The 21469-nt window shown below is 41.9% G+C and overlaps 2 protein-coding genes across 3 annotated transcripts; both read left to right on the top strand.

The window, feature by feature from the left end:
* Positions 1-16: 16 nt before the first annotated feature.
* Positions 17-11606, top strand: tbce (tubulin folding cofactor E). The gene is made up of 17 exons (XM_039664222.2): positions 17-147; positions 234-418; positions 742-826; positions 1116-1277; positions 1441-1526; positions 1647-1746; positions 2132-2234; positions 2314-2390; positions 2472-2564; positions 2660-2724; positions 2802-2866; positions 2976-3128; positions 3209-3356; positions 4275-4343; positions 10731-10790; positions 10914-11005; positions 11093-11606. The coding sequence occupies exons 2-17, from the start codon at positions 310-312 to the stop codon at positions 11186-11188; spliced, it is 1563 nt and encodes a 520-aa protein (XP_039520156.2). The 5' UTR covers positions 17-147; positions 234-309; the 3' UTR covers positions 11189-11606.
* Positions 11607-12919: 1313 nt separating this feature from the next.
* Positions 12920-19245, top strand: LOC120474058 (protein NLRC3). 2 transcript variants are annotated; one of them, XM_089124775.1, is made up of 10 exons: positions 12920-13089; positions 13158-13298; positions 14620-14747; positions 14874-15097; positions 15194-15230; positions 15309-17091; positions 17183-17530; positions 17851-18003; positions 18152-18195; positions 18694-19245. In XM_089124775.1, the coding sequence occupies exons 1-10, from the start codon at positions 13085-13087 to the stop codon at positions 19230-19232; spliced, it is 3402 nt and encodes a 1133-aa protein (XP_088980901.1). In that variant the 5' UTR covers positions 12920-13084; the 3' UTR covers positions 19233-19245. The 2 variants fall into 2 exon arrangements, with proteins under 2 accessions (XP_088980901.1, XP_039520155.2); XM_039664221.2 differs by lacking the exon at positions 12920-13089 and having other exon boundaries at positions 13114-13298.
* The last annotated feature ends 2224 nt before the right edge of the window (positions 19246-21469 follow it).

Consider the following 21469-nt stretch of genomic DNA (forward strand, 5'->3'; position numbering starts at 1 on the left):
AATTTATTTCAAGAATAAATTTATATGTCAATTTATCGGTTTGACTGACATTGATGAAATAAATAGCAGCGCGAGGGTGCAGCTTCTCTTCGACGCAGTTTAAGCGCGGGACCGCCTGAACGTCACTTCCTGTCGCTGGTTGTGCAGGTGAGAGTGATGCAGGAACATTTCCACTCTGTTATTATTTCATATTTCAGTTATTCAGCGTGTAACTGGCCTGTCTCTGCTTACAGGGAATGTTGTATAATGATTGAACGCACATATAAACTCGAGCTGTCGCCGCGGACGCCACTCCTCTGATGTCTGTAGATGATGAAGATGATGATGGACGAGGAAGAGCCACGCGTGGGCATGCGCGTGACCTGTGATGGACACCGAGGGACTGTGCGATATGTGGGTCCGGTTCCGCCCACAACAGGTCCTTCATCCACATCACAACAGCAACACTATACACATCACGCGATATCACCTGAAGTCGAAATTATGACATAAAAAGTATGTTTAAAATGATTCTGTGTCAGAATTTTTACTTTTAAGCCATATTTGTGACTTTTTGTCCAAATGACTTCATCTTTTTATCTCATAATTCTGACTTAAGGTCATACACGCATAAACAACATTAAACGCTGTATGTTTGCCACAGTTAAGTCAATTTTGGCTTTTTATGTCATATGTTTTTGAGTGTGTGTGAGGTCATGTGTTTGACCCACTGTGTGTGTGTGTGTGTGTGTGTGTTGGCAGGCGTGTGGCTGGGAGTGGAGTGGGATGATCCGGAGAGAGGGAAGCATGATGGGAGCCATGAAGGAGTGCAGTTCTTCACCTGCAGGTGCTCATGGGAGCCTCAGATGATCATGTGACTAGCGTTGTCTTTAGTACCAAATCGAAACTGGAATTTTATAATTTTTTTACATGCGAGCGCTCCCGTGCGCTGATCACCGTAGCCAATCACAGACATCTGATGAGCGTGTGAACACAACGGCCAATCAGAGGAGTTCGTGATTCCACTCAAAGCCTCACATTTGAAAATTCCAGCATCGACTTGGTACTGAAGACAACAGTACATGTGACGTGTGTGAGTGAGTGTCGGGTCGGCTGACGTGTGTCCCTGTGTCCAGACACCGGACCGGCGGCTCGTTCGTGCGGCCCGCTAAGGCCCAGTTCGGCGTGGATTACGTGACGGCTGTGAAGCGCCGCTACGAGGATGAGGGAGAAGAGATGCAGGTCTCCAGCAGGACCGTCGTCATGGTCGGCTTCGAGCGAGTGCGAAACAAAGAAATGTAAGGTGTTTAGTGTTACAGGTTTTATGAAATGATATGCAAATGAGCTGTGAACTAATTAAGTATACACTTCCAGCAAATCTGAACATTGGATAAAGCCAGATTAAAATAAATAAATAAATAAAGCCAGAGCACGCGTGTGAGGATTGTGGCTGTGTTCCAGGATGGATCAGCTGACTGAAGTGTGTCTGAGGAGATGTGAGGTGTCCGGGCCGGGCCCGCAGAACCAGATCAGGGACACCACGCCTCGTATCCTTCCCTGAGCGCCGGCTCACAGAGCTCTCAGTTACAGCGTTAGGGTTAGGTGTGTGTGTGTGTGTGTGTGTGTGTGTGTGTGTGTGCGTGCGCTTCTTTAACCACGCCGGCCAGATGTGGAGTCTCTGGATCTGTCGGGGAATCTGCTGGCCTCATGGGAGGTTCTGGCGGCCATTACGGCTCAGCTGGAGTCCCTGCGGGAGCTGCAGATCAGGTGACACACACACACACACACACACACCTGACTCCAAAACATTTCTCCTCTATTGTGTCGTATATCGAGTGAAACGCCTGTGGGCGGGGCTTGATCGTGTCTGTGGGCAGTTGATTGGCTGGTTGGATGGTTGTGGTTTGGTATTGGCTGATCTCCTGTGAGTGACAGGTTAAAGCCCCGCCCTCGTCATCAGAGAAGAGATGCTGAAGAGGAACTGAACATTAAAACACCTATAAATCATTTACAATAAACACTACAGCATTGCATAAACGCACAAGAATCGACTGTTTTGGTCTAATTTAAGGTTCCGTATCCTGTGGTTTTATTCAGTGTGTGTGTGAATCTCGTCATAACTGGAATATTCTGGAATAATTTCTTCCTTCAGCCACAATAGATTGAGTCTCTCCGGTGACCCAAGCCTCTTAAGCCCCGCCTTCTCCTGTCTGAGACTGCTGTCACTCAACAGCTGCGCACTCACCTGGACTCAGGTGAGGTGTGTGTGTGTGTGTGTGTGTGTGTGTGAGAGAGAGTGTCAGCTGTGACCTCTGACCTCTGACCCCTGTGCAGGTTCTCCAGTGCGCCCCCATGTGGCCGCAGTTAGAGGAGCTCTATCTCTCCGATAACGACATCACAGAGTTAACGAGGTACGGATGATTCCCTCATCAGGCTATGTGATTATTAATGCAAATCTGATCTAATTATTAATGATGATCCTTGTTCATCAGACCTGATGCTCTGCTGCGCAATCTCAGAGTTCTGGATCTGTCCGAAAACCCGATCCGGCAGGAGACGCTTCTGGAGCTCGCACACTTACCCTGGTGTGTGTGTGTGTGTGTGTGTGTGTGATGGTCATCAGGTGTGTATGATGGTAATCAGTTGTGTGTGTGTGTGTGTGTGTGTGTGTGATCTTCAGGTTGGAGAAGCTGAATCTGTCCAGTACTGGTTTCTCTGCGGTTCACTTCAGCGATGCGTCAGCAGGTACAGCAGGTCACATGACCGTGTGTGTGTGTGTGTGTGTGTGTGTGTGTGAGGATTAATAACTCTCTCCTGTGGAGGCGACGAGACGGCGGCGTTCCCGGCACTGAAGACTTTGTCATTAGACGACAACAACATCTCAGAGGTCAAACAACCAGCGCCTCTTACATCTGGTGTTTATTTCCTCTGGTTAACGGAAGTGTTTAACGGGGGGTTGTGTGTGTGTGTGTGTGTGTGTGTGTGTGTGTGTGTAGTGGTTTGTGGTGAACGAGCTGGAGAAGCTGCGTTCTCTCGTTCATCTGTCATGTCGCAGGAATCCTCTGCTTCAGAAGGAGAAGAACCCGGAAACGGCTCGTCAGATCATCATCGCTCGGCTGGGACGCCTGACGCTGCTGGACATGAGAAAGGTGTGTGTGTGTGTGTGTTCAGGTGGAGTGTGTGTGTGTGTGTGTGTGTGTGTCTGATGTTGAGCGATGTGTGTGTTCAGGTGGAGAGTGACGAGAGGCGGGGAGCGGAGCTGGATTACTGTAAGATGTTCGGGTCGGCGTGGCTTCGGGCCGGAGGCGTCAGTGACCCGGAGAAGCTGAACACACACTTCCTGTCGGATCACCCACGCTTCCTCTCGCTCATACACAGTCAGTCTCGCATCACACTGCCGTTTCTGTGTGGGAACGCCCCCGAGCAGAAGCTCCGCCCACAGAGGATCTGATTGGTTCCTCTGTCCCCGCCCCCTTACCAGAGCCGTTGGTTCCGGAAGTGTAGGAAAACTTTTACTAAAAAGTCATAAAAAAAAATAAACGGATCATTTAAAAAAAATTTTTACGATAAAAAGCCACTTGAAGAAATCAGAAAAAAATGTCAAATCAAGATATTTAAATAATTTTATAATAAAAAGTAAAAAATCATAAAAAAACACTTTTGCATTCATTTCTCCCATAAAGGATAAAAAAAGACATTGTTGAAGTTTTATTAGCCATGATCATAACATCACAAACTCAGTGAGGGAAGAACTGCAATCCCATGATGCATTGCAAACCGCACAACCGGGTTAATAACAATGGAACAATAGAAATCTGCTCATTTAAAAATGTTGATTTTATATATAATGTTACAGCAAAACATGCATAATTCAAACATTTCAGTTTTCTGAGAGCGTGGAGATTGACTAGATGACATCACTCGCGGCGCTTTATGGGAGTGGGCGGAGCTAAATAGATCTTTTAGTGTGTTTTTCTAATTGCGACTCTGATTGGTGGGGTTTTCTGCACAGCATTATGGGTAATGTAGTTTTTCTTCAGGAATTCTGCTGTTAAACATGATTATTTCATATAAAAAGTTGAAATAACACACACTGACTGAACGAAGCGATAAACAGCTCAATCGGCTCTGAAGGTTTGATTTCCTCTCTTCCGGAAGCGACTGTTGTGCTCTGTTGCATATTAAACTTCAGATATGATCTTATTGGCCGTTCATGCATTTCTGAACACTGTTTTCATTCAGTGATGAGGAGAAACCCGCTGATGGTGTGTGTGTGTGTGTGTGTGTGTGTTCAGAGTACGGCGCTCCAGACGAGGGCGAGCTCAGAGAACAGAAACCCTTCGCTCTGAAACACCAGTTATTAAGTATGAATCTGCATTATCATATGAACTCTCTCACTCACTCTCTCACTCACTCTCTCACTCACTCTCTCTCTCACACACTCACTCACTCACTCTCTCACTCACTCTCACTCACTCACTCACTCACTCAATTCAATTCAATTCAATTCAATTCAAATGAGCTTTATTGGCATGACTGTAAAATAGCACAATATTGCCAAAGCAATAGTAATATATAAACATATATGTAGATAAATAAAAGTGAAAAAAAAAAAAATAAATAAAAAAATAAACAACAACAATAAAAAAAAACATTTCCATGTTATGCATAAATATACCACAATAGATAAAAAAAAAAAAGATATATACAATAAGTACAGAGAGCAGTTTAGTGGAAAAGAGGGTTCATCCCTTCTCCCTCATATGATGGCAGGAGGACACGTACTGCGCTGCCAGGTGAACACACTCTTCTTTTTCTCCCAAAATATAAGACAGTTTGTTTATGGGGCTCACTTGTTGGAATTGAGGTACAATCTGTGCTATTTGTGTGAAATAAGCGTCTCTGATGTTTTTATACTTGCTGCACTCGGTGAGGAAGTGCAGCTCGTCCTCTACGGCCCCATCAGGGCAGTGCGGACACACTCGGAGCTCTCTCTTTCTCCAGCTCTGCTTATGTCGGCCCGTCTCCACACACAGACTGTGGTCACTAATGCGATACTTAGTTAGGAGCTTTCTCTGACCATAGTTACCGATATCAGTCAGGTATGGAGCCAATTTATAATCTGACTTTATTTTGTTGAAATATTTTAGTTTATTTAGTTGTGTGACCTTTATCTGCCAATCGTGTATGTATTCTTCTTTGGTTATTTTCCCTATTTCTTTTACTTTTGAGTGTCTGAATTGAATTGATGAGTTGAGTTGGTGTTTTTCCACTAAATGTATCATGGGGTCGCCCTCAGTGAGTCCTGCCCTGTATCTGAGAGCGCAGTGATGGTAACTCTCTGTCTGCGCGTCTGAGAGATGGAACCAGAACTTTACGGCTCTCTTCTGGATCTCCGATAGGAGAGGGAATCTGCCCAGTTCTGCCCGGCACCCCAGACTGGGAGCGTTTCTGTGAGTTCCCAGGATGTTTTTGCAGAACTCGAGGTGGAAAATTTCAGCCGGGGTTTTGTCCCAGGTTTCGTAATTTAGTTTAAATTTGGGCCCCCAGATTTCACAGCCATAAAGAAGGATGGGTTTGATGATGCTGTCGAAGATTTTCAGCCACAGCTTGATGGGTGGGTTATATTTGAACAGGGGTTTTCTTATACTGTAATAAGCCCTACGTGCTTTATCAGTCAGATCTTTTATTGCAGTGTCAAATTTTCCAGAAGCTGAGATTGTCAGACCCAAATAATTATAACAGGTGACATGATTAAGAATTGTTCCCCCAAGTGTAAATTTGTATTTTTTGTCAGTAAGGCGAGGTTTTTTCTGGAAGATCATGATTTTGGACTTGTCCATGTTGATGGGTAAGGCCCAGTCGCTGCTGTACTGGTCCAGAAGCGAGAGGCTTTGGTGCAGACCCTCTTCATGAGGAGACAGCAGCAGGAGATCATCAGCGTAAAGGAGGCTTTTGATTTCTCTGCCCTCGAGGGTCAGACCAGGACAAGAGGACTTCTCCAGAGCTGATGCCAGTTCATTAATATAGATATTAAAGAGAGTCGGGCTGAGGCTGCAGCCTTGACGGACTCCTTTAGTTTGACTGAAATAATCAGTACGTTTGTCGTTAATTTTTACCCCGCATTTGTTCCCGTTGTATATATCCTTTATTATGTCATATGTCCTTCCTCCTATTCCACTTTGGATTAGCTTTAGGAAAAGTCCATTTTGCCATACCGAATCAAAAGCTTTTCTAAAATCAATGAAGCAGCCGAATATTTTCCCTTGTTTTGTTTGTTGGACGTGTTTTTGTACGAGTGTGTGGAGTGTGTAAATGTGATTTGATGTTCTCTGTTTAGGCATAAATCCAATTTGACAGCTGTTTAGGGTCTTGTGTTCTTGGAGGAACTGGACGAGCCTGTCGTTAATGATGGAGCAGAAGAGTTTGCCCAGGTTGCTGCTCACTGTGATGCCCCTGTAATTATTTGGGTCGTACTTCTCACCCTGTTTAAAGATTGGTGTAATCAAATTTGCTTTCCATATCTCAGGAAAGTGTCCTGCCTTTAATAAAAGATTGAATAATTTGAGAATTGCATCTGTCAATTTGGGGCTGCTGTGTTTCAGCATTTCATTTGATATTAAATCCACGCCGCAGGATTTTTTATTTTTTAGGGATTTCATCTTGTCTGTCAGTTCGTTCAGTAATATGGGCTGGTCTAACGAGGTTAGCTGGTCTTTTACAGTGTGTTCCAGGTTATAGAGTTGGGAGGTCAGGTGTTTTTGGGTGAGGGTTGGCTCGTTTTGGGAATAGAGTTTTCCAAAATGTTCGGTCCAGATATTTGGGTCATAGATGGGAATGTGTTTAGGTTCTTTTGGTTTATCTAATTTATTCCATAATTCCCAAAAAGAGTTCTGATCTACTGCCTCCTCGATCTTATTAAGCTTTGCTTTCATGTGATCCGCTTTTTTCTGTATTAGCATGGACTTGTATGTTTTGAGGGTTTGCTGATATTTGTCTCGAGTTTGTTGGTTTGCAGGGTCTCTGTGTTTTATATTTGATAATGCTCTTAATTCTTTTCTTAATTTTTCGCATTCTTTATCGAACCAACCATCTTTAGCAATTTCTTTCTTACATCGATATTTTTTTCTTTTTCTCAGGGCTTTTCTGGCTACAGTATAAAATATTTCATTTAATTGATGGGTTGCCAAATTGATAGTTTTTTTGTCTTCGCTAAATGAAGTAGATAGAAATGAGTCTATCATGTTGTGGACCCGAGTGCTGTGGAGCTGGGCTTCATACTGGGCCGGACTGTCTTTACCCCATATAAATGTGGAGGGGAGGGGGTGCAGTTTAGCCTTCGGGTCTGAAGGCCGGAGACTCACAGATCTGTTCAGACTGAGGACTGTGTGACTGTGGTCTGATAATGGTAGCTGTGGCATTACTGTGAAATAGTTGAGTTTACTGTGGTCTACATCAGTGATGGCGTAATCTACTGCGCTGCTGCCGAGAGATGAGCAGTAGGTGAACCGACCCAGAGAGTCTCCCTTGGTTCTGCCGTTAACTATATACAGGCCCAGACTCTTGCAGAGCTGGAGGACTTGTTTTCCGTGCCTGTTTATCGTGTTGTCATAATTCTGACGGGCCTTCGTGAAGTGTTTCCGCTGATATATATGTGAATTGTTAATGTATTTGTCTCCATCTGAGGTAATGTAATCCGCTTCCTTCCCCGTTCTAGCGTTCAGATCCCCCATTAACAGAACCGATCCTAGAGATTGAAAGTAAACGATCTCTGACTGTAGGGTTGGGAAGATATCTTCATTATAATAAGGAGACTCGTATGGGGGGATGTATGTGGCACACAGGTACATGTCCTCATCTAAACACAGAAGCTCTTTCTGAAGTTTTAACCAAATATGCGTTTTCCCTTTTTTGACAGGCTGAATATAATGCCACAAATGATCTTTAAACCAAACTATGATTCCTCCTGAATCTCTTCCGTTTTTAATGTTAGGCTGTTTGATTGAAGGGATTCGTAGCTCTCTGTAGTTTGGAGGAGTACAGATTTTGGAGTCTAAACGACACCATGTCTCAAGTAAAATAATTATATCTGAACTATATACAATATTAACAAAATCAGGGTTAGTAGTTTTCTCCCCAAAAGCAGAAGAGAACATCCCCTGAATGTTATAGCATGTTATTTTAAACGATGACATTGACATTTAACAATGGATTTACCAGAAAAATGTATGAAATTCATGACTCAATAATGTTTTAAAATATAGAGTTATAAGTTAGAAAATTATGGTGAGTCGATCAATTTTACACATTGAATAAAAAAAAAGAAAAAAAAAAGAAAAAAAAAAGAAAAGTGATTAAGAAATAATGGTCATTCTTGACAGACACACTATAAGTATTTAAGCTAACATATTGTCACAAATAATCTCCAGCATGTGTTTGATCTGGATCAGGTCAGTGTCAGCTCTACCTGTTCCTGCCACTACAGCGGCGTAGCTGTCCATCGGTCGGACTCTCTCACGCTCAGGGGGTGTTCTCTGAGGCCGTTTCAGGGCTGACTCCTTGATGGTTTTAGCGAACAGTCTCATGCCCTCGCGATGGATGTGGAGACGGTCATATAGATGCTCGTGGGTGATGCGCTGATGGTTGGCTATGTGAGCGTTCGGCATTGAAGCACAGATGTTGGCTATCTCCGCGTTGATTGTGTTGATGATCCTTTGAGGGACGTCTCTGCGGGGCAGAAGGGTTGAGATGATGAGCTTGGCTCCGGGGTAGATCCTGCTGGCTGTTTTCACCACGTTGGACAGGGCTTTAGTGACGTCCACCCTCGCACTGAGGTCGTTTGTTCCGGTGTGGAGGATGATGTGTGACGGTGCACCCAGCACTCCCTCTCGCAGCAGTCTCAGAGCAGAGTGTGAGGTGGGACACCAGAACTTCTTCACCGATCTGCCAGGGAACAGACGTCTGTGGTCAAGATGGTGGCCGTTGGAGTCACAGAGGATGACGATGTTGTCTTTATTCGCCCGATCTCTGCCGCTGCTCGTGGAGGGTGTAGTTGGTGGACGGTATGGTGGGATGCTGCTGCTGACTTTCCTCTGAGGGGCTTGATGAGATCGTGGGGTTGCAGGAGTGGAGGAGCTCTGTGATGGTGTCCTGACACACTGCTGATGTGTAGCTGTGGTTGGGATGCGTTCAGGAGTGAAGGAGCTGTTTGTTGTGTTGGCTGACACTGCTGATGTTGGGATGTGTTCTGGAGTGGGGGCACTGTGTGTTTGAGTGCTGACACACTGCTGATGTTGTTCTGTGTGCAGCTGGTTTCTGGTTTCTTCCAGCAGTCTCTCCAGTGTGTGTCCGTGTTGCTCTCTTCTATCCAGCTCTTCTCTCACCCTCCTCAGCTCCTGTCGCAGCTCCTGGTTGGCCTCCTCCAGATGTTTAACGGCCGAGGAGAGATGTTGTAGTTGTTGATGGCTGGTCATATTCAGGAGCTGGTGGATGTTGTTGGTAGTTTCCTCTTTAAACAGGTAGTAGTCCTGCTCCAGCTCTGCGATGTTGTCTTTCAAGGCCTTTATCTTGGGAGATGCAGGAGTGCTGATGTGTCTCTCTGTCAGAGGAGATCTTGAGCCTGGGTCAGTGTTTGAGTCCGTTGTGTTGCAGAGTCCCTCCTCTGTGTTTATCTTCACTTCAGAATCTTTCTTAATCTTCTGAACCTCCACTTTAAAGTTTCTGAAGTTCCTCTGGAATTCATTGAGGGTGGTTTCTGGTCCCTGGACCATGACGGTTCCGTTATGATAGAGGTTCACGATCAGCTTTGTGTCGTTGTCTCCTTCCAGAGTGAGCTGTCTGCCTTTGCTGATGCCTCCTTTCCTTCTGCATGTCATGGCAGAGCTGAGGATGGTGTGCCAGGCTGATGGGTGTTCAGTAAAGAACAGCAGGTTACACCGGACTCTGTTGTCTTCTGGTCCACTGTAGTCAGACAGCAGTAACTCTGGGTTCTCTCTCAGGATCGTCTCTTTCATCTTTTTCTTATCTTTAGTAGATTTAACTTCTGCTGGGTATATTATCTCCAGCTCCTCTTCATTTTTGAAAAATGCCTCTGCTTTAGCTAGGCCCATGTTGTTCTCAACTGAGTGACTCACTCACTCAGTCACTCTCTCACTATCTCACACACTCACTCTCTCACTCACTCTCTCACTCTCTCTCACTCTCACTCACTCACTCTCTCACTCACTCACTCACTTTCTCACTTTCTCACTCTCTCACTCACTCACTCACTCACTCACTCACTCACTCACTCTCTCTCACACTCACTCTCTCACTCACTCACTCTCTCACTCACTCACTCACTCACTCACTTTCTCACTCTCTCACTCACTCACTCACTCACTCTCTCTCACACTCACTCTCTCACTCACTCACTCTCTCACTCACTCACTCACTCACTTTCTCACTCTCTCACTATCTCACACACTCTCTCACTCACTCTCTCTCTCACTCACTCACTCTCTCTCTCACTCACTCACTCACTCACTCACTCTCTCACTCACTCTCTCTCACTCACTCTCTCTCTCTCTCACTCTCACTCACTCTCTCTCTCACACACTCACTCACTCACTCACTCACTCTCTCTCTCACTCACTCACTCACTCACTCACTCTCTCTCACACACTCACTCACTCACTTTCTCTCACTCGCTCACTCACTCACTCACTCTCTCACTGGAGCGTCAGCTCACCATCGCCTGTCTCTGCTTTCAGCCGTGACCTTCCTGTGCCCAGAGGATGCTGGGAGGAAGCCCATCGAGAAGAAGCTGCCAGGTGAACAGAGTGTGTGTGATGGGCAGGGTTAGGGGTCGGGTTAGTGTGTGTGTGAGAGAGAGTGAGTGTTCATACACACACACACACACACACCTGTCTGAAGTGTTTCTATGCTGTTTTCAGAGTCGATGATCGTTCAGAAGGTGAAGGGGCTTTTACACCGACAGCTCAAACTCCCTGCAGTCCGACTGAAGCTCAGCTACACCTGCGCAAAGGTCACGACCCCACCCTCCCAGCTAATGCTAGCCTCAGGCGTCTGCAACACTGATCGCTGTATTACTGTTGTGATGTGTGTCCTATAGTTGGCGGGTCGAGAGATTGAGATCGACAACGATCTGAAGCCGCTGCAGTTTTACTCCGTGCAGGACGGCGACAGCATCCTGGTGCGCTGGAGCTAAGGAGCCGCAGGGCATTCTGGGACGCTGGAGGCTTATAGACTGAGATCTGAAGAGCTGAGCAGCGAAACACAAGAGATCGCCTCCATATAAATCATCATCATCATCATCATCACCTCTATAACAGCAGAAACTCTCCAGTCTGAGATCCTTCAGTGTCTGTGCGGATCAACACACACTCACTCTCTCACACACACACACACACACTTATATTCACAACAATGGTCTTTTTAATTGAATAAATTGAGTATATATATATTAGTGATATAAACTGTCATGTTTAAGTTAAGGTTCATCATTTTTTCCATGTTACAGAGAGCAACTGTGAATTGAAGAAGTGCTTAATTTTCACTATTCCAAAATATCACAATTTAAAGAACATGAATGCTCATATTTAAAAAAAAAAGTGAATGTGATGCAAGCAGTCTGCGTATGTGTTTTCATTTTAAAATGATCCTGATGTGATTCTCCAGTCAGCAGATGATCTCCCTCTGGAGCCGCTCGTCTCGAACACAAATATTTTTTGGTCAAAAAAAGAAAAGTATTTTGTACTTGATTGGATTGAATGTATGTGTGAAACAATAAAATCTCTAATTTGATATTAATGCGCTGAACCGAAAAACAGAGTCATAAAGGAATACAGGAACTATAATAGCGGAATCATCAGATGCTGAGGTGGAAATTAATATAAAAAATTTTAAGTGAATCGAAAGTGTTTTTCTCGACACGTCACATCTCCGCGCTATATAGAAACACTGCAGCATATTCTTTTAGAATGTCCTGCATATGAATGGGCGAGACAACAAAGAGCTACAATGGATGGGAATTGATACAATTTCAATAAAAGTATTGTTAGGAAATGGGTCAAGATTCACGAATTAATAATTCACGAATCAATAATTCACTAATTAATATTTAAATAAAACTGGAATAATAAATAGAATTACTGTAATTTTTTTTTCTTCCAATGCCAAGTATACTCCACACAGTGTATATACTCAGTAGGTGGCGGGAATGCACCATGTTGGTCTGCCAATCCGCCATTAAACACCAGAAGAAGAACATCCTTGCGCATAGACGCCCTATTGGCCGCTTTGGAACGTTGCTGCGATACGTCAACTGGTCCGCCATTTTGCGGAGGTCAAGACTGCACTGTACTTAAATGTAAGTAAACGGGTGAGCAGCGTTTTTCTGGATAAAAACGTTCTTGGATAAGAATGGTGAAGACCCCCATACTGAGATATTTAAGTTTGCTCATTGTGGAAAAAGCATTTTATGTGATTGACCAGATTTTAGCAATAACATTGATAACTGAATCCTTTATGATAATACATGTTGTGGTACAACTGGGCATACAGTGCAATGCAAATAGTAATTAACGTAAAGTGAGAAGTAATAGTAAATAGTTTAGTCAATAAAATAAACAAATAGTATACAGCAAATAAAATGGTAATGAATACTAGTATAATTATATAAAAATATTGATAGTATAGTTTATTAATAAAGCTATAATAATATCAATAGAATAAGACATTTCAATTACAGAATACACACACACAAAAATAAGTTAAATAGTGACATATATTTAATATTTAGCTCTTTGTGTTAAATTTCAGTTTTATTGATCAGTAATAGGCTAGCCATTATAACAGAAGTAACTTCAGTCAAACATACATACATTTTTCTCAATTCCCGGTATGAGAGGGATGGGAAAGTTGCTCTCCCCAATATGGCGGCGCCGTTGACGTACGCTCCAGCGGCCAATAGGGCGTCTATGTATTTATTATGTCTATGGCGCTGCTGTCCTGTCTGCTGTTGGCGCGCTTTTGCTGTTTGCGACTTTGTGTTTGAAGTTTGAGCGGTTAGACTAGACTAGATAGTCTCACACACTTACTGTCTATGCTCACACACACACACACACACACACACACACACACACACACACACACACACACACACACACACACACACACACACACACAGAGAGAGAGAGAAGTGCAGCGATGGAGCGCGTGAACACGAGCAGTTTCAGAGGATTCCTGAGATCTTGCGAATATTTTAATGAGAAGATTCGATATTCATTACAGAAGAAACTCAACAAGCTCTTGAGCAGGTGATATTATGCGATGTGTGTGTTGTGTGGTTGATGAAGTGTGTGGGAGTGACGCAGTATCCAGAGCTTGAATTGTAAGAAAAAAAAAAAAATTGATGGTTGTTGTGGTCATGTACCTAAACATTTTTATATTTTGGATTAAAGAATAGAAAAAAATAGCCATTTAGTGAAAAATATTTTATATTTTCATATCATTTAAGTATGACTGAGCAGTGAGCACCTGACTCTCTCTCTCACTCACTCGGGACATTTAATATTTAACAATATTATTGATCGGTGTTGTATTATTTTCATGTTATCACTGTGAAGCTGCTTTGATATAATCTTGTAAAGGGAGTTTCCGGTAGTGTTCATCGTTCGTCCATAGCCTACATGAGAATGCAGATTATCACTACGTTTTATGGATGCCAATTAATTAAAACAATGAATAACGATCTCTGTATTAATTATCTTGAGCCTGCTGAAATGTTCCTATAAATATATTTTCTTTCTAACTGTTTGATTCTGAATAATAAATAGGCTAAATATATTTATCCACTAACCTGCAGTAGTCTTCTGTCTTCTCATTAACAACAATATTAGCCTACTTATATTCTATACTTGGGTTTACATTTTTTTAAATGAATTTGACTAATAAAAAGTGTGCATTGGTGCTTTATTCCTGTCTTTTTAAAATATTTTAATGAATGAATGATCGCGAGGTGCCTACGATCAGAACGCCCGCAGCTAGAATGACATGCAGTCAACTTCTCTGAATATTAATTAAGCATTTTGGGCATGAACATGTAATAGTAAAATAATTGACATTGAAAAACGACACTAAATGATTACAGTATTTAATCCAAATAAATAAATGTTCGTGTTTTGTACTGATGTTATTCATCTGTTTTCACACGTTTCAGCGTCGCGGTCACTAGTGTAGACTGCGTTTCCATTACCCTTCAATTTGCGCAAATTGAAATTGCGAAATGAAAATACGCTCAATGGAAACACGTCAATTTCACAAAAACTCCCGTTTATCGCAAAAAAGTTTTTACACTCGCATGAGGAGGTTTTCCAGGCAATTCGAAAAAAGATTTTTGATGCATTGACTTTGAACTGGTATATACAAAGAATATTGTTATTTCTAGCTGCCTTTCTATGTTTGACTTTGGTTGCCATATTTATTAGCTTATCTGGCCTTTGAAAAAGTGAATGTTTGAACTCTTGTGTATGCTAAATGAAAACAGGTGTATCTAACCCTAAAAACTAATGACCAACTTTATTTTTGCTATCGTACATACATCTTATTGTTCTAACTGTTTGTCTTTGCTTAACACAGCCAGAGAAGAACAACGGGGAGCTTGGAAGACACAGTAAAGAAACTAAAGAAAAAATATGGAAAGAAAAATGCATTCAAAAGGATCAAGTCCATAGTGAAAAAAATGAAGAAAAAAAAACATATCACAAGTAGGAAAATATTTATAATTTACTTTCTTAGTTGCCAATAGGTTTCTCAATCTTCAGTAAGCTTTACTATAATATGTACATGGTATGGGTTTGGTTGTGTATTTAATTGTTAATTTTTTCAAACAGATGGTGACAGTGTTCAAACAGATCACGGAAACATGCCACTTCATCAGCCAAACAACCGTACACAACAACAGCATAATAATAATAATAATAATTCTACATCACTCGGGCAACCATCAATTCAGAACCTTGACCAGCATAACCCCACAATTAGACAGGAGAATGGTGGGTTAATAGTTGCTCCAAACTTTGTAGGAAACAATGCTCAGGATGTTAACATAAATGTGGTGAGTGTCTGATCATTTAAACAGTTGGTCATTTAAGACATGTTTTGTGTATGTTATATATATTTAAGTATGAGCATTTTTTGTTTTATTTTTCAGTCCATGGAACCTCCCTCTACCTCAGTAAACAAAAATGGTAAGATATCTTGTTGCAGAACACAAGCGTGATGCTCCTGTAAGTAAAAAGACTTTCCAACTTTGTCCTGATTTTTAGAAATTCTCCAGAATGTGAGGAATAAGATGAAATCAAGAATGCTGCCTGACGCTGAGAGGACTTTTGAGGGAAGTATACCACAGGCGGTCTCTCTAAACAGGATCTACACTGAACTGTTTATCATCGATGACGAGTCTGACCCCATCAATAGAGAACATGAGATCTGGCAGATGGAGACGACACAAGATTCAAACGCATCAGCTCAGAGACACATAAACTACAATGACATCTTTAAGCCACGCATAAATGAAAATGTAAGCATGAAGACCGTTTTAACTAAAGGAATTGCTGGAATTGGGAAAACGATCACCGTACAGAAGTTTGTCCTTGACTGGGCGAACGGAGAAGCCAATCAATATCTAGATCTTGTGTTTCTGCTGCCGTTCCGAAATCTGAACTTGCTCGAAGGAGAAAAGAGTCTATTTGACTTGCTTTGTGACTTTTACCCTGAGTTTAAAGAGGCAAGACCGATCTCTGAATGGATCTGTGATAGGGAAGTTCTGCTCATCTTAGATGGTCTGGATGAATATAAAAAGTATTTGAACTTTAAAAGCAGACTTCTGTCAGATGTAACTACAGAAGCCACTGTGGATGTCCTTCTAGTAAACCTTTTGCGAGGAAATCTGCTTCCATCCGCTCGCCTGTGGGTCACCAGCCGGCCCGTCGCAGCTGGACAGCTGGACAAGAAGATCTTCTTACGTGGATACATCACACAGATCAGAGGATTCAGAGACGAGCAGAAGGAGGAGTACTTCAAGAGGCACCTCGAGGATCCACAGCTAACCCAAGACATCATCTGTCACCTGAAGTCTCAAAAGAGCCTGTGGATACTGTGCCACATACCTCTGTTTTGTTGGATTTCAGTGGTTGTTCTTAGAGACATAATTACAAGACAAAATAAACATAGGAACATGCCCTCAAATCTGACGGAAATGTACGTCCACTATCTGCTCATTCAGACCGGGTTGAGCCATGAAAAATATCAAGGGGCAGAACTGTCACAACAAGACGCTCTCGAGCAGCACAAAGATCTGATTATGAAACTGGCAGAGCTGGCACACGGGCAGCTGAAGGAACAGAATGTCATCTTCAGAGAAGAAGACTTGAAGACATGTAATATCACTGTTGATGAAGCGCATCAATATCCCGGTGTCATTACCTGTGTCACAGAGAACAAATGTGGATATATGAGGACAAAACTTTTCACCTTCATCCATCTCAGTGTCCAGGAATTCTTTGCAGCCTTGTTTAAATTTCACACATTTCTATCAGGAAATCAAGACTCAAAAACAGCCAAAAAGAGAAAGATCTTGAGAAAGCCTGGATTTTGTGATATTCTCAAAGATGAGATTAATGAGGCCTTGCGAAGTGAAAATGGACACTTGGATCTTTTTATCTGTTTTCTCTTTGGGATTTCTTGCGATTCCAGCAGAGATCTACTTGAAGGACTCCTGCCTTCATCATGGGCCAGTCTTTCAGATGATCACAAGAAGGTGACCACGTACATCAAGTCCTTGAAGAGGACAGGTCTGTCCTCTGAGAGATGCATTAGTCTTGTTCGTTGTCTCGTTGAGCTCAAGGACAAGTCATTTTTGCAGGAGATGCGAGATCTCGAACGCTCACGGTCCAAAAAGCCCCTCACACAGTTCCAGTGCTCGCTTCTGGCTTACCAGTTTGTAATGTCAGATATGAATCACGATGAGTTTGACCTCAGGAAATACAACATCACGTTAGAAGGGTTTCAGAGATTCTCCCCAGCCATCACATGCTTCAGAAAGGCTCGGTAAGTATTAAGATGGAGTAAATATCTTTAAAATGTATCATGTAAAGTTCTTGTTTAAAACTGAATGTGCGTTTGAATGTAATACTGACAGTCTCCAAGGAAGCGGATTTACAGAGCAGCACTGTGATGTCTTGACGCGTTACCTAAGGTCACCAAACTCTCACCTGATTCATCTTGACCTGAGTCACAACGATCTGGGACGGTCCGCTCTGAACCATCTTTCCACGGCGCTCTGTGATCCCAATTGCCAGATTCAGACCCTGAACCTCAGCCACAATGACCTCCAGAGTCAGGACATGGAGCTGATCAGGGATGTGCTTTTAGGAGAAAATATGAATCTGAGATTGCTGGAGCTCAGCGACAATCCTCTAGGTGATTCAGGAGTGAAGATACTCTCATCTGGACTGAAGGGCACGAAATGTCATCTTGAAGTTCTGAAGTAAGTCAAACTAACCAGGGCTCATCGCTAAGGATTTGTTCTACTGGGCCAATGGTTAACAAATTAACTTGGGCCCACCACAAATTAATAAAACTATTTTAAGTTATTGTTTTTTAATTATTTTTTGTTCCATGTAACCTTGTGTTCTGTTATATAAGGTTAAGACTTCAAAATTTCAATTCAAACTGATATAAATTTCAAACATCATTAAAGACAAGTAAACAGTTAGTAATAAAGTATGAACAAATAGACAATGATAAATAAACGCAGAAAAAGGGAGAATATGCTGATTTGAAAGAAAAACTGCTTTTTCTTTATAGACTTTCAGGCTGTCAGATTCAAGGAGGAGTTCATCAGTTGGTGTCGTCTTTGAAAGCCAATTCTTCATCTCTGAAAGAGCTGGATCTGCGGTATAATAATCTTGGAAACATCGTACAGGAAACTCTAAAGGATGTGTCCCTGTGCTCAGTGAGGTACTGTAGCATGACTTGTGTCCCAAATGGACTTGTTTAGTGTATGAGTTGTATAAGGTTATGTTGTTATCCAGTATCAGTGTATAATATTCATGTTTAAAAAAGTTCTTGTATAACAGTGTGGTCTTACTCTTAACGCTCTCACTAGAACGTCCACTGGAGTCTGCGGTCTACTACCAGGATTCTACAAATGTGAGTTTAAACATGCTCATTAATGTTTTCAAATCAGTATCAAGATTGTAGGTTCAAATTTGATATGTATTTGTAGATGCTGTAACTGCTTTACCACCGGTTTTAACACCTTTACTATTGGTTTGTAAATTTGTAGACTTGCGGATATTTCATGTGTTTCTCTAAATTAAAATCTAGTTCATAAAAACCTGCCAGTGTAATTATGAATGAATTATTCCATCTCAAATTATTTAAAAAAAAGCATGTTATCCCCCATATAGGTCAAAGGACGTAACATGGAAAAAAAAAAGAGACGATGTTTGTCCTTTGACCTAGACATGGCGTAACATGAAATTGGGGGCTCGTCCGGGAGAAAAAACAAACACGGTCCAGAACAGAATAAAACATAGAAACAGACCAAAAGCACACGACTTTCTAGAAGTACATTATGTCATCTACCCACATGCATGGGAACCACTTGATAATTGTTGATGCTAATCTAATAAATCTGTTTTTTAGACGCTGTTACGCTCACCTTTGACCCTCAGACGGCTAACGAACACCTCCATCTGAATAAGAACAACACTGTGGCCACTCATCAGAGGCAGAAACTGCAATTTCCAGATAATGCCGAGAGATTTGACTTATGCAACCAGGTCCTGTGCCGCCCGGCGCTGTCAGAGCGCAGCTTCTTTGCGGTGAATGTGATTGGGCCAGACTTGCACGTGGGCGTGGCCTGTGGGGGAATCGAGAGGAAGGGAGCAAGTGATCGAGTATGTCTGGGACGCAATGAGATGTCATGGAGTTTATATTGCTCAGATAGAGTATGTGAAGCTCATCACAACCAGAAAACTGTATCAGTTCAAGCAGAGTCCTTCAGGAAGCTCGGCGTGTTCCTGGACCGGGAGGCTCGTTCTGTTTGCTTCTACAGTTTGAGCCCAAGGATGAAACTCTTGTACATGTTTGATGCAGATTTCCCCGAGGGCCAGGACCTTTTTGCTGCGTTCAGGATTCAGGAGCCAGGCTGTTCAGTCAACTTAAGACAAGAATCGCTGTAACTATATCTAGAACAGCCTTTCTCAAAGTGGGTGCCGCGGCACACTGGGGTGCCCCCTAGCTGTGTCAGGGGTGCCGCCAAAAAATTACGTAGGCTAAAAAAAATGTGAAAAAAAACCCCAGAAAAAAACAGCTGACATTTCATATATAAATATATTTGAATTTACATTCTTCTTTTTAAACATATGAACATATTAATAAAATTGTAAATTCATTTTAGATAAACATATAAAATTAATCATAAAAAAATCCGTCTCACAAGACCGAAGCAAGACACACACAACTTGACGCAAGTGACGCAATCCATAGCAACGCGTTATAGCAACACCTTAGACTGACAGAAACGTAAAAATAAACGTGAATTTAGGCCACTTTAGTTACAGCATTATGGATCGTTTTTTGAAAAGAAAATCCCCACAAGAGCCGGGGATTTTTATTTTATTTTATCTGCATCCTGCACTTCATTTGAGTTCTCCTCGTCTGGATTTGTTATTGGGTTCTTGTATTGGGCGGTCCACCTCTTACGGTTTTATGGCATTTGTGTCTCTGATTAATTATTTTGTGAATTACTTTGCAAACCTGTGTTTTTAAAGGTGCTATAAAGTTTTTATTATTATTGTTATTTACAGTTCATATTATGCTCTGTTCATTACTGTTCTGTCTAACTAAACAAGACATTTGCATTTAAATTTGGGTTATGCAGTGTTTTTAAATTATATTTTACACTGGGGTGCCTTGAGATTTTATGCACTTTTGAAAGGTGCCCTGATTGAAAAAAGTTTGAGAAAGCCTGATCTAGAATGACCTACTAACCTGAGCAAACCATCTAGAAACCACTCAAAACCAGCGGCAAGTGTTTAAACTTTTGATGAACACTAAACATCTGATTCTCCAGCAGAAATAAACTTAAGAGTATTGTTGGAAAAATGACAATTACTGTAATCATGTACTGTCTCATTTTCATGTGTTTTCACTCAGAAATGTTTATGTTTCTAAGCCAAAACACTTTCATTTAATTCCAAATAAAGACATGAATTGAATTGAGTCTGGTTTCTATTTATTATACTGACTTCGAATCTATTCTAATATGTTACCCTAAACCAGGAAACCAGTCACACGTTGCACAGGTATATTTGTGGCAATAGCCAACAATACATTGAATGGGGCCAAAATTATAAACCCCTTCAAACACAGGCAATAAAAAAAATGATTAATGTTATTAAAAAAGTTACAAATAGGACCTTTAATATATTAATAATCCTACAGCAGTTTATGTATGTTTGTTGAACTGTGTGGCTACTTCATATGCACAGATCTCTTCTTATCTTTGCAACAGCGTCAAATGTTAGAGGATTTGAAGAAGTCCGTACGGTCTTTCAATGGGTCACGTTGAGTGGCGTTTGCAGTCGTAGGTTGTTAAAACGGGCTGAGCCTCGTTTATTCTGTGGTGAAGCGTCACTGTAAACGAGTCACATTAAACACACAGCAGTGTTGAATAATGAGTGTAAGAGTAAAGATCACCAGTAGAGGACGCCACCACTACCAAAATAACCCTACTGTTCAAGACATCAAATGGAACAATCATTCATTTTAAGTGCTACTTATACAAATGACTTAAAGAAGAAAGGCTGGTTATTGCATCTGTGGCTCCATTAATAGTCTGCATCACTTTTAAGACCCCTCGTCTGCGGTGGCGTATAAATGAGTCATTGAGTTTGAAGTGTGTGATGTCAGACAGTCTATCGCACACGTCTCGTGCCGTTATGAAAGGGTTTGAGATGGAAACATGTAGGACGTGAGCCGTGAGCATCTGCTCGTCGCTGGAGAGAATACGTGTTCTTTTCTCTCACACACACTCATTTTGGGTGTGGACTCGTGCCAGCTCAATCACAGCACAAACACACACCGAGGAGCCGATGACACATCATAAACCCACACACATATAGATCAGAGATTGTTCTCAGGGGGTTCAGGGAGCCGCCGTCCCAGATGAACCTTTTGTGTTCTTAAGTACTTTATGAAACATTTTTATTGGATATGTGAACTTTAAGGAAATGTATCATTCTTCAAACATTGTGGAAATGTTACTTTTTAATGTAACACTTAAAAAACAGATGAAAACCGAAATGTTTCAGGAAGATGTTCCATGAACGATGTATAAATATTTTTGAGAACATTATTAAAGACCAGATAAGTTAAGAGTTAATGAGTAAAGAGTTAAAAGTCCACTATATAAGAG

Source organism: Pimephales promelas, chromosome 21, assembly GCF_988280905.1.
Source record: "Pimephales promelas chromosome 21, fPimPro1.hap1.1, whole genome shotgun sequence".
Classification (NCBI taxonomy): Eukaryota; Metazoa; Chordata; class Actinopteri; order Cypriniformes; family Leuciscidae; genus Pimephales; species Pimephales promelas.